The following is a 13,912-nucleotide window of genomic DNA, read 5'->3' as shown; positions in this document are numbered from 1 at the left end:
GTGGGGAATCTCTTCCTTTTGGAAACAAGGGCACCAGAGAACTGAAGGGCAAAAGTAGGAGAAGAGGAAGGCAGTAGAAAACGGCATGCAGGGGAATTTTGGGTGGTAACCCAAAGGTAACTGGCAGAGAAGGTGAATATAAGAAAGAACATTTTGTTGGAAGTCATAGAGATGGAAAGAAAATAGAATAAATGAGAAGTTTGAGGAAAGATGAGAGATTGAACAGAAACAGTACAGTTTTGTCTTTTATGAAGAAATTATTGTTGTAAATTGGAATTCTTCATAGACCGTAGTAAAATCAGCCCAAGTCTATGCAGTGTGTATTCAGAGAGGCCAACCAGTGCTGCAGAATGGAATGGCAACACTAATTAAATCTTCACCTTTTTTCAAAAATCTAAGTCCAATCCATTTGTAGGAATACAGTTGCAAAGAGTGAGGCAAACACTGAAGACCTATCTCAAAAACTTGAAGACTTTCTGTTATCTTTTCCTTGCAGGCAAAATTCCCGTTTGCCACTTGAAGGTGATAGATGTAAGCTTTGGGTTGAGTTCAAGTGATGAGTTCACAAGGACAGAATTCCTTATTTCTTTAAATTTAGTGGCAAGGCAAGAATAAGAGACTTGGTTCAAATCTGCATCTTAGAAGATTTTTGTACTTTCATCCAGAAACTTCCAAAAGTCTTCCTTTTTCAGTTGGAATAGCAAGTATTTTGCTGTTTCAGCCTGACCAGAAATCAGCAAGACTAGCTTTTCTCAGGGTATTTCAGCTGGGATCTTGCCATTTGAGCTAAAATGCAGAGCCATGAAAAATTAAAGTGAATGCATAAATAGAGCTAGGCCTTTGAGGGCCACCAAGCTGAAGAAAACAAGGGCAGGGTGTGTGGTCAGCATTTCTCAGCTGGAGCCCTCCATGAGCTCTAAGGACTGCTTGCTGTTAATGACAGGAGAAATCAAGGAATAATCAGCTCCCATTTTAATATGCCACAGCAAGATCAGCTGAAATAAGCTTTATGTAAAGCAAGCAAGTAGGCCACAAATATCCTAGCAACTGAGATGTGTTTCATGCGGAATGGAAATGGTGCAGTTTTAAAAATACCAAGTGAGCTTTTACAGCCCCTTCTCACAAGGTTAGCTTTTGTAAAGCATTGCGCAGCAGAAGATGTGGATAGCTGTCTTCCCTTAGCAGATGACTTCCACCCACAATTAAATGCAGGTGCGGACCTACCAATTACAGGGTTATCAGTCTAAAAATGCAGTCAAAAGATGCAGGCATAATTAATTTTGTCTGCAGTCTTTTTACCCACTGAAGGTCACATAGAATATACGCCTGAAACTGAGATCATGAGCTGGTGTTAAATGCTACTGCTAAAAGCCTTGCCTGAAATTCCCATTGCCCTACTTCCCATTCAAAATAAAAATAAATAAATGAGTGTATGATGTGTATATATGAGATATTTCAAACTTTATTGCAAGGTGTTGCTTCCCAAAGACACACATTTTTTCTGTGAGGCAAAACAACATTTTAGAAAATTTGACCCTTCGGATTTTCCAGCTGAGACCGTTTATGAACAAAAAGGAGGAAGAATTACTATTGCTTTAAGCTCACCCATGTAATTATTGGATGTGTGTAATTGGTCTGGAGTAATTTGTGGTCAGGCTCTTTAAAGTAATAATACCATATTTTATCACTACGTCAAGAAGAGGGGTCTGTACTACAATCACAGTATTTTCCTGCAGAGTTGTTTACGCACGATCCTGTGGACAACCGTGGCTAAAACATTAGCAAGCCAAACGCTTGCCTTCAAACTTCACAAAGTTTATTTCAAAAAGGGCAACAGCCAATTTTTATTCTATGAAAAGAGCAACTTTCCCATCCCCTGGGCGGAAGCGGCCTGTCAGCAATCCGCCCCATCAGTAAACACAAACACGTCTGAAGGAAAAGGAAGCATTAGCAGCCTGAGTGTGCATGATTTATGTTTTGCTAACTTCAGTTAAGCCTCTGACCAGAACCGGCTCATACCACGTCCATTCACACAGATGTAAACCCTCACTATTTACTCTTCTTTTCAATGAAAGTGAAATGCTTACTTTACCAGAACATACATCTTAAACAAAAAGCTTTTCCATACCAGCCTTTGCAGTTGAGGAAGCAGCACTTGTCTGCAAAAACATTGATTTCTCAGCACCCAAGTTTAATTATTTCTCCTTATTTACTTATGTTTGTGCTGCAGTAGAACATCTGCTGTACCGAGAAGGGCCCCTGTGATATATTTTGCCTGTGTGAGTCCACTTTCCATACTGCGATGGGGAAAGATATAGTTTGCTTGTATCACTGATGGACTCCAATGTGACAAATCAGATCTTTACCCAAGCACTGCCTTGAATAAGCGCACAAATCATTCCTTGTTATCCCCAATACGAGTTTATTACAGTCACCACGAGTTTTGGTCGGTGTTGTTGCATGTAAATGCACAGACAATAGCATCATCAGAGATGTGCATGGTGCTTCCATCATTGTGGCTTTGCACCAGATCTATGGGTACGTGGCTTTGTGGGAAATCAAAATGGGGTGCATTTGTGCCTCTTCTGTCATTTCATTGTTTCAAGTGATCTGCTGAAGTATGTTTGAATCTCAGAAACATGCTTCGTTGGTTTGATCTCATCAAATAAAAGCACTGACTACAGTTCCTTGGATTGTTAGTTTTACATCTTTCTCCTCTGACTAACGAACCTGGTTTCCTCCTTTCTACTAGAACTAAAACGTCAGCTAGCAAATATTGTTTGGTTTTAGTGTTGCACATAGCCTGGTTCTCTGTTACGTTAAACCTATTGAAAGATAAACTTTGAGATCAAAGCAAATTACTATGCCTGTGGTTTATTTCATCTAGACTATGGAAAGATGTGGGCACTGTGTGGTAACAATTTGCTCCTACTGAGTCTTCTGTTGTTTATCCAGTTTAGTTGTTCCATCTGTCAGACCATCTGCCTCCCAGTGACCCCATTTCTTTTTTTTCTCCTTCCTTTATGTTACAGGTCCACACATTTCGAGGTCCACACTGGTGTGAATACTGTGCCAACTTCATGTGGGGTCTCATCGCTCAGGGAGTAAGGTGTTCAGGTAGCCTGCAAACATTTTCAGTCTTTATTGGGAAGTGCTCAGGCATCCATCCCACCCACCCCAGCCTGCATGCACTGCAGGAGGGACAAGCAGGGGTTCCTTTGCAAAACATGCCAAGAAGTCCTCCAGTGCCAATTAGAGCTCTGTCATTTTCTCGTCCCAGAAAGCACAGACTAGTTTTAAAAAGGAATCACATGTATGCAGCATCCACAATAAAGGCCTGCTGTTAGAGAAGGGATGTCTCTGGTGGGGCCTGTAAAAAGCATCAATCTTTCACATCTCACCTCCCCCCAACACAAGAAGGACATTGAGCTGCTGGAGCAGATCCAGAGAAGGGCCACAAAGATGATCAGTGGGCTGTAGCACCTCCAAAATGGGGGCAGGCTGAGAGAGCTGGGGCTCTTTAGCCTGGAGAAGGCTCCAGGGAAACCTTATAGCAGCCTTCCAGTACCTGAAGGGGGCCTACAGGAAAGCTGGGGAGGGGCTTTTTATAAAGGCATGCAGCAACAAGGACAAGGGGAAATGGCTTTAAACTGTAAGAGGGTAACTTAGACTAGATATTAGGAAGAAATTATTTACTGTGAGGGTGGTGAGAAACTGCAGTAAGCCCAGAAAGGATGTGAATGCTGGATGAGGCTTTGAAGAACCTGGTCTAGAGGGAGATGTCCCTGCCTATAGAAGAGGTTTGGAACTAGATGATATTAAAGGTCTCTTCCACCCCAAACCATTCTGTGATTCCATGTGAAGAACTAACAGAAGTGGAACTACAGGTTTTTCAGTTACCATAACAGATATTCTGTAAGGAAAGCCTTAATGTGTTTTCTTTTCGAAAAACAATCCTAGCTGCTCAAACACAGCATTTTGTCCTGTTTGTTTTACCACACTGGCTAGAATGGAAGGAATCCATAAGCTCTTCCGTACTGAAAATTGCATCCATTCAGCAGTGCCTTGGGAACGCACATGGTTTGGTGTATACATTAAGAATTGGCCTTTGTGATTTCAATAAGTTTTCATTTGACTGTTTTTGCATCTTAAGAAACAAGCTCTGGAAACAGCATAGCCAGCCAGCAGCCAGGCTTCATAATTTGTCTTTTTTGCCACCAGTAGTTGAAAAGTGCCCTTGTCTGCAAAAAAATCATCACCTGTTTCCTGTAAAAATACCATGCATTGCTGCAAGCCCTAAATAGCCCACCTCAAGGGAAAACAAATAATATGACTTCATTTTCCCAGAAGGATTCATTTCCTGATGCCTCTATAACTGTATTAGCATTTTAATAGCATTTTAATTACTTTAAATTTGCTCTCTTGTGAAAAATAATCATGCTGGAAAAATACAATAATCCCTGAATCACGATCTTTAGGATTCAGCAAGTGAAATTGTATTTGGTGTGTGGCAAATGGGGTTTCATAACTTATTTCCACAGATCTCCAATGTCTTCCATGTCTCAGATGAATATGAATATGAATATCTTTAAGGTCCTTTCCAGTCCAAACCATTCTATAACACAGTTCTGCCATAACTCTCTCTGACCTGACCCCAGGGTGTTGCTGAACTCAGGCTGGCACCAAACACACTCGCCCTGACCTCTGCCTTTCAAGTCGAGAGGAGGTGATTGTAACATAGAATTTAGACAGCAGCTTGAACGATTAAAATAGCTTCCAGGAATGCAAAGTTACTGTTATGTCTTTTCTGCCTCTAGATGAATAATGGTAACAGAAAGAATATGGAAAGTATAAGAAAAGGAAAATGAATAGTAGGTCGCTTTTAAACCAATATGATCTTAAACACAAGTGTTCAAAAACTGACAAGCACAGAGCTGTGTTTGTTCACATATAAAATACTGAATTTATGAAAAGGTTTATTTATCTAGTATGAAACATAATACTCTCCCTCATTAAATTACCAACATTAACTCTTAGACATATGCATTTGGACTTAACTTCACATACTTGAAGAACAGCACTGAAAGACAGGATCCTAACAGCAGCTGCTCTGATGTGCTTGGATTTCAGACAACAGTAATTCATTGTGCAGCAACAACTGTATGAAGAAACATAGAAGAGCCCACCAATTCCATTAAATGTGTCAGTGCGTTTATAGTGATTGTCTGATTTTCCTTGATTAATATTTTATGAAGAATAATACTGCAATGTGTTTCAAGCAGCAGAGACACATTTGTACTTTGAATAGTTTGGGCAGTAAGCCAGCAGGAAAAAACAGTAAGCAACTTGCTAGTGATGACACTGGAAGTATCCAAAAGGCACTGGGTGATAGGCATGACTGGGAAAGCATTAAAACAAGAACCACATTTCTGTGAGATAATGTAACTCACGGTGGTGTTTGCCTTATTGAGGCTTATAAATTAATTTGGCTGAGTGCTTGAATCTATTAGAAAAATTCAATTTGTGGTGATCAAGGAGTATCTTAAGTTAACAGAAACTCACCAGTGCAACCTAGAGCTGATTTTGGAATAAGATACCCCTTATAAGAACAATTTGTAACACGAATCGCTCTCATTTACATTGTGCCTTTCATGGCATTTTATATGCTCAAACTGACCCGTAGACTAAACAGGGGGGTCACTTTAGCCACCAGGGAAGTGACAGTGAGGCTGAAACTGTTGAGCAGAACAAGCCAAAATACTGTACAGCAGGGATTTGGGAGGGGAGGGGAATTGAACTGACAGCAGTGAACTGACCCAGCCTTAAGAGGGGCTGTCCCCACCAGGCTGAGAGGCGAGGAACACTCAGAGCTCTTGCAGTCTTTTTAGCAGTGGTGCTCAGGCTCACTTTCCCCAGCAGAAGTTTTTCATAGGAGATGTCTGTGCTCATCCTTTTTGTCTTTGGTAATTCTGCAGCACAGTGAACTGCCACTGAGTCCTGTCACTGTTCTACATTGAGAGGCCAGCAAAGTCATAGAGAGTAATATAGAAACAACAGACCTTTTCTATGGGGAAGTTATGCCTCTTGGTTGTGCTAAGGAAATAAATTGTTAGACAAAACCTCTCAGCGTGGTATTAATTAGTGAACCTGGCTAACTTTGTTTCCAGACTGTGGGTTGAACGTACACAAACAGTGCTCCAAGTACGTGCCCAACGACTGTCAGCCCGACCTCAAGAGGATAAAGCGTGTCTACTGCTGTGATCTGACCACACTGGTGAAAGCCCACAATACCCAGAGGCCAATGGTGGTGGATTCCTGCATCCGAGAGATTGAAGCAAGAGGTTTGTGTGCTTCCAAAGCAGCAGGAGTGATAAAATGACAATGACTTGAATTACATGTTAAGAGAGTAGTATGCTCTTGTACCACGAGGACAGGATTTGAGAAGGGCTTTTTTTTTTTAGCATAGGTGATATGTTGCTTTGCATTAGCTAGTAAAATTAAATAATGACATTTCATAATGCAATTTACTGAAATGCTTTCTGAAAACATGTCAAAACAGGTATTATGTTACACTTTTGAAAGGGGTGAACTTTAAAGTGAACTTTAAGTTCATGTTTACGTGTCTTTTTTCATCATTTTGTTTTAGCATACCTAGAGACACTTCAAGCTTCAGAGTTTAAATCAAACCCATTATTAATAACCGCTGAGGGCATTCTGGGCAAGAACACTCAAATGGCTGGAAATGTCTCAGGCAAATGAAGTCACAGACTGTAGCATTTTGTAGTATCTTGCAAACTGCTCAGATGATGAATATTTGCATGACATTAACCTGCTGACTGATGGATTCCAAGGCTCAAGCAGCCCATCACAGCCCATCCAGCTTCAGACAGGTTTTCACTACTCAGAGATGCATGCCAGATTGAAAAAAATAGCATCTCTCCCCCAGCACATCTACAAGAGACAGGAAGGGTCACGTAGTTTTGTTTTGGATAGCAACTGTGTGTGCTGAGCTGCCCAATAAGCCAAATTTCCTTGTCAGTAACAGCTTTAGCACAGAAATCTCATAATGTTGAGTTCATGGCATCACAGTAATCTGCATAGCAACACACTGATACTAGCCATAGGGATTTCAAAGCCACGCATCATCTCCTGAAATGAATGAAAGATTTACAAGTAAATCCCCTGCACTGCTCTGTAAAGCTCTACCAGGATTATATCATCATTGCAGGGACAAATAGAATAGCTTGGAGTAAGACAGAAGAGCTTTACTGAGATGATACAACAGTCAGCTACACTGCATTTGAGATATAATCACTTGTACATTTATTGATTAACGGAAAATCTGCTATGCATTCCTTTTTTTCAACATCTTTACGTATCTTTCCATAATTGTTGTAGAATGTCATTTTTGTTTTACAATGCTGATTTTGTTCTTAGGAAAACAAAGTGAGTTGGGTCCTATAGGTAGGTTAGCACCGTGCATAGGTGGAATAAGGAGCTCTAAGGTTAAAATAAGTAACATCAGTATAACTGTACTTGGTTAGTTGTGTCTGCTTTGCTGAGCTGTCCTTCATTTCACTTTGCCTTGGAGTAAAGGTGGGGGGGCATAAAGCAGGTCTGTTGTGCTGGAAGAACTGCAGAAGGGATATAGTGACATGGAGAATAGCATCCATCACATATATCAGCTTTGTTTAAGTGTAGGTTGACAGCAAAACTGGGAACAAATGTGCTCAAAGGCAAAGGCAGTCTCTTACTTTCATTGTTATTTATTACTAAGCAAATGGTAAAAGCAAAGAAAGCCTTCATTAATTACGGACAAATACAGGAAAATCTCCAATATAAAAAGTGTAAATCATGGCAATAACATCCTGCCATTAGCGATGTGCAATATTTGATAGGACGATGATAGGACAAGGGAGAATGGTTTCAAACTGAGACAGGGGAGGTTTAGGGTAGATATTAGGAGGAAGTTTTTGACACAGAGGGTGGTGATGCACTGGAACAGGTTGCCCAAGGAGGTTGTGGATGCCCCATCAACCCCCTTGAATGCCCCTGGCATTCAAGGCCAGGCTGGATGTGGCTCTGGGCAGCCTGGTCTGGTGGTTGGTGACTCTGCACATAGCCGGGGGGTTGAAACTAGATGATCACTGTGGTCCTTTTCAACCCAGGCCATTCTATGATTCTATGATTCTATGATTTTCTTCTAGCATTACCTGCTGTGTATCTGCTGTTATTTTCTGATTGTTACAAAATCAGAAAAAATAAGTTCTTAAAGTTTTTAACCCTGTTAAAAAAATACTTTAAAATGCCTTTATTTTTCCTTAAATGCTCCAGATTTTCACATCACAATATTTTGCTGTATTTATCAGCCCCACCACTGCTTTTGCTTTGTTGTTTTTAAGCCTGCTGCTTTTTAACCTAGTGATTATTGAAGCAAAGTTAACCGAGAACTTTTTGTTTCAGGTTTGAAGTCGGAGGGCCTCTACAGAGTCTCAGGCTTCACTGAGCACATTGAAGATGTGAAAATGGCCTTTGATCGAGGTACAACATTTTTAAATTTTGTACAGTGTTTTGTTTAAAGTTTCCAGTTGAGAACTTCTCTGTTCTTTTGTGTTTGCATGAGTTTCACAATAATGAAATTGGCATGAAAGCAGAAGTACAGTACAGTAAGCAGCCATTTTTTGCAGTACTTTTCATAAGACGAAAATGTATTTCCTAGCTGAAAAGATTAACTAAACACTCAATAAATTATGGTACAGAGAAGGCTAAGTGCTCAGGCTATTGGGTGAGTGCTCAACCTAGCAGCACAACCTAGTTCAAGCATAAGCCTTTTGCCAGGGAAAAGTTCTTGGCCCTATCTTTAGCATACTCACTGCTTTCTATTATGGTAATCTGTTTATGAGCTCAAGAAGCAGGAACTGCTACTGAACAGTCATTCTGAATGCAGCCTTGCAGGAAGCAGCACACCACCACGCATATGATTGCCATTTCTGTGTCTGCACCGCAGATGAAAGGAGCATGAAAGAGATGAGTTGTACAGCTTATTGAAAAATTGTATTAACTGAAACACTGCCTCTTAACCATGATTACCCTTGTAGCTGTAATTAATTGATTTGGCTGATTTCTTTGGTCCTGGTCATGAACAGTCATTGCATGCAGTGGTTCAGTAGGTCAGGACCTCACAGACAGGTCCTGTCCCACCACCTCAGCCAGCAACAGATGAGGGTGGGGGACAGGAGAACAGCTGAGGTTCACCTCAAGCCCCATCTCTGGGCACCTTCCTGGTAGCATGGTTGAGCAGTGAGTCCATGATTGAAGATCAGGATCAGCTCCAGTGATAGTAACCAGAGTCAGACACAACCTGAGTCATCCATGGGGACAAGGCAGGTCCAGCTCAAGCCAGGCAGTCAACCTGCAGGTTGGGGCACAGATCAGCAGGGTGAATGACCAGGCACAGGCATGGCCATGGTACAGCTGGAGACAAGTGAAGAGTTGCTCAGGCAGGAACTGGAGCCTGAAGTCTGCAGTCCCCGTGGGCAGGAGGTGTGGGAGCAGGCTCTAGGTGAGGCTGCTAAGGGCCAGTAAGGTCTACGGGTGCCCTCACGGTGTGGCATACAGCACACTTACTGTGCCTGAATACTTCTTTATTTGGAGACAGTGTGCCATGCAGACTTCATTGGCAAAGAAGTCCAACTATGTAAGTGGGAATTTCCAAAGTGATTGTTTTCATTCTATATGCAAATATTCTTTTAAAAATTATACAATAAATGCATTGGATGCTGCAGTTATGAACATACATACGTCAATCAGACATCATTTGGATGAAAGAGATATCAAATGCTATGTCTGCTATCATACCAAGATGCACATTGCAGACTTGTAAGCAGCATTACTGAAATGGTCACAGGTCACATAGCTCCCATTCTGTCTGTCTGGGTATATCTAGCCTGACTAATTCTTCTGTTCTGTGTGTTAGCTCTCTTCTGCATGTGCCAACCTGAACAAAACCCAAGTGGGGAAGCACAGGCTGAGGAGTGATAGGCCTAAAGAGAGTAGCCAGAAATTTGTGTTTGAGTGTGACTTGCATGCTGCTGTAGCTGTTGTTCATTTGAAAATGCTTCTAACCACCAGAGCCAGCTCAGTTTTACAGAATATTCCATTACTGTTGCTGATATTCCTGTCATAATATGGTGGCAATACATACTAGAATTGGAGTCACAGCGGGGAATATAGCGTGGTTTGCTGGAAAAAGCAGCATCTGTAAACAGGAAGAATAAAGTCACAGGCAGTGTCAGATTTCCAAGAGGAAAAGTATGAATAAACACAGAAGCAGAGAAAGCAAGGACCAAGTTTGCATACACAGACTATGAGGAAGCCTATTGGGCATAAATTAATAAAAAGCTATGTCTTCATTTTCCTTTGACAATCTCTTGAGGGAAAAGGGATAAGAAAGGAAAGAGAGGATTGCTGTGTTGCCATGAGTAATGCTAAAAGCAAGGAACAATGGACAAAAGATTGTAACGGGAATGTATGACTACAGTATTACTGAAACCAGATACTGAAAACTTTCCTTTCTGCTTCTGAAAATGTTTTCTCCCTGAACTGTGATTGAAAGCAGAGAGATTTTTCTTCCTCTTTTTTTTTTTTTTTTTTTGGTGTGTGTGTGTGTGTGTAGTAAGCACTCTAAAGAAAACAAAAATAGATTTTTTTGCCTGACTTGTGGGCTGCACAGCTTGAAGGTGTTGTCAGCTCACAGAAGGTTACACTGGCAAAAGATTTCCAACCTGACAGCTCAGGGCTGACTTCCCTGTCAGATCCAGGCCTAGAGAGACAGGGACCCTCGCCTTTCTTCTGCATCTCCTCCCCTGTGTCACCCTCAAAGCCTGAGCAGCAAGGAGCGCAACATCCCAAGGGCATGACATATCCCACATCTCTTCAGTAGGTGTCAGAGCTGGGTGGGAAGGGAACAGAGGGCCAGGTACTTGACTATTTAGAGGTCCCTTTCTAACATCTGAATGCAAGGCTTTGAAAGGAGAGTCTAATAACAGTAGGGGTAAACACCTTAGCTAGTTTTTAAATGGAAGCTGAGCGATTTATTGACAGGATGGTACTGCATGGTGCCCGTTGTTACAGAGTGTCACACTCAGTGACTGCAGATGTCTCCCCTTTCCTTTGTGTCTGAGCCACCCCTGGGCTATGATGTGCTGTTGCATCTCTAGAAATACAGCTCTTGATAGCTGCTTTTGAAAACAAACAAGAAAGAATTTCTGCTATTTTAACACACAGGATGCATACTTCAAATAATGCCAGGAAGCCTTCTGGTTTCACAGCTTTCCTTCATCAAGACATGGGTGAGAGAAGACAGAATAATGTATGGATTAGGCACAAGGGCTGACTCGGCCATAGGGTCGCTCTCCAGTTATTCCATTTGCAGCCAATCGACAGAAGTCAGCCCTCCCCATGACCGACTGTCCCAGCGCTGTCAAAGGGACACTGATTTGTTGCTGTCAGAGAATTACAGTGAGGACTGAAAAGCTGAATATCTCAGAAAGAGAATGGCATCCCACAGAATGTTATTCTGGCTGTAAAGCTGTGACAGTTATTTTTAAAACGGAGAGAAGTTGGTCTTCATCTTGTTTAAACGAAGGCTGCCTTCTAGAGCGAAAGTGGTGTAAATACTCCTGCTGTCAGAGAGGGCTGCGCTTGCTGGGGCACTGACAATGTTCCATTTCAGTGCTTTTCATAATGAGAATGGAAGGAATAATATGGATTTATTTATCCTTGTGAATGTTGGTGCTGTAAAACAACAGTTGCTCTCTGTGAGCATTGTTGAGCTGTGGCACTTTAACAGCCATAAAACTCCCATTGTGCGCTTTACCCACAGAGCTGCCGTTGTCATAAATGCGTTCTGTCCTTCCACTTGTTTCTATGACTGGCTGGTACAATACACTTGCTAAAAATATTTTGCTGTTTAATATTACATGAGTACTCAGAAGCATCCTAGCTCATCCTCACACTCCTTTGCCAGTGTGTCTGAAAACCTGTCACACTGAAATTCCAAATAGTTACCAAGAAGCACATTAGCTTGGCAAAGGCTGTGCAAGAAAAAAAGAAAACAAAAAGGGAGAAGGAACTTGGATAGAAATATAATTCAGTATTCAGAGGGCATAGCTGAGGCTTTAAGAATCTAATACTTACTCCATTTCCTTTTCTAATAAACTACTGTGGCATCAAAATAAAGGAAAAAACGCTTCTCTTGTCTTAAAAAAAACATAATGCAAGAAAATCTGTTGAAAGTCAAAGCAAGAAGGAAAAAGGAGTGACAGGTCTGAGGTAGGATTAGATCTATAAAGATTAAACAAACTAGAGGCTTGCAATGCAATATAAAGAAAAGATTGCATTAACATATGTTATCACATGCAGTATCACTGCAGCGATCTGAGGAAAGTTCCTGTACTGAAGAGCTAAAAAGACAGCTGTGGTAATGCAGAAAGTACTGTACCAAATATATGTATTTCCTGCAGTTTGTTGGTGTAGATGAACTGCTGTAAAATAGATGTCACGGGTTTACCTGCAGTGGATCAGTTTTTTTATCTGTAGCACTTTGAATTTTAAGCATACCTGAAAAAAAATCCAAATGCGGGAATTAGGTGAGGATAAAAGTGTAGCCTAACAAAAGGTCTTCCATGACTGAAAATGAAAGGAAAAGAAAGAATCCAGAGTCTACTGAAGGAAAAGAAAAATTCCACCTTCCCCTAAATAACCACTGCAGAAGTAGAGGTATTTTGTGACAGACATATTATTATTATTAACAAAAATCTCAAAACAAAATCTTCAGTGTGTTTTCAATGGATGTATTTTTGTCTCTGAAGAGAGAAATGTTTTACTTGGGAATTAATGCCTTTCTCCTACAGTAAATGGACAGAGGTGTGTTTGAAGTACACTGCAGTTTGAAGTACCTCAAGCCGAAGTGCCCCTTTAAGGAAGTTTGCTGGGCTGCTGTGCAAAAGCATTAAATAAATAACACTTCTATTTAGTGTACCAGTGACCTGGATAATAGATGCAACCTTCTGCTTTGCTATATCTGTCCAGATGCAGCTGCTGTCTCCTTGAAAGTATCTGTTTTCAGTGCAGCATTTTGAGCGCTCAGTGTCCATCAATTAAATAGAGCTCTCCACACAACACTTCATAGAACTAATGCTACTGGGCCTGGAACGTGTGGATTAAACAAAAGATTGGGGCAGTGTAAACATTCTCCGAGGGGTTATTGATGCTGTATTAAATTAAGTGCTGATGGATGTATTCAGACTGCTCAGCTGCATCAAGAAAGGCTGCTTGTTTTAAACACTTAAGCGTATAATCTCCTCTTGATGAGAACATGTAGGGCTGTTAGTCTTAATGAGAATTATGTGCATACATTGGACAGGACGTATGCCTTAAAGATTAATGCCATAGGTTTGTATAAAACATCTACAATCAATATAAACTGTTTTACTCGGCCGTGAAAGCCTTTATCACCATCTTAGAAGCAGTGCATCAAACATAGCACCTCATCTGTCTACATCAGTGCATGTCTACAAGCACCAGCAATTGTGAGACAAGCAAGGCAATGGATTTACAGTGCGTCAACCCCTCAGTGGTAACAGTCTGAGCTTGTGCTTTGCACCTCCTGGCAGACACAAGCAGACTCCCTTCCACTACTGCAGCAAGCACAATCTTGCATGGCCACAGTCATCAGGTAGTCCCAAGTTGCTGCTGGCTTTATTTTCACTGCCTCTGGCAAGTGAAGTGCTGTTATCCTCACTTTAAAGAGCTCAAAGGTTTAACTGATCTCAGAGAAGCCCAAAGTGAAGTTGGGTATTAAATCCAGACATCTGTTTGACTGCTGCCCTATCCTGTCCCTCTGCTGCCA

The 13,912-nt window shown here is 41.3% G+C and overlaps 1 protein-coding gene across 1 annotated transcript in view; it reads left to right on the top strand.

Moving 5' to 3' along the window:
* Positions 1-13,912, top strand: part of CHN2 (chimerin 2) — a 159,134-nt gene that overhangs the window by 138,423 nt on the left and 6,799 nt on the right. Inside the window, exons 8-10 of the mRNA XM_042888856.1 lie at positions 3,033-3,117; positions 6,168-6,341; positions 8,464-8,541. Of these exons, the coding sequence (XP_042744790.1) occupies positions 3,033-3,117; positions 6,168-6,341; positions 8,464-8,541 (337 nt within the window). The remainder of the gene's footprint in view (positions 1-3,032; positions 3,118-6,167; positions 6,342-8,463; positions 8,542-13,912) is intronic.

Source organism: Lagopus leucura, unplaced genomic scaffold, assembly GCF_019238085.1.
Source record: "Lagopus leucura isolate 7727_CA_CO unplaced genomic scaffold, USGS_WTPT01 Super-Scaffold_100157, whole genome shotgun sequence".
Taxonomy (NCBI): Eukaryota; Metazoa; Chordata; class Aves; order Galliformes; family Phasianidae; genus Lagopus; species Lagopus leucura.
This window is presented reverse-complemented; position numbering and strand designations above follow the sequence as displayed.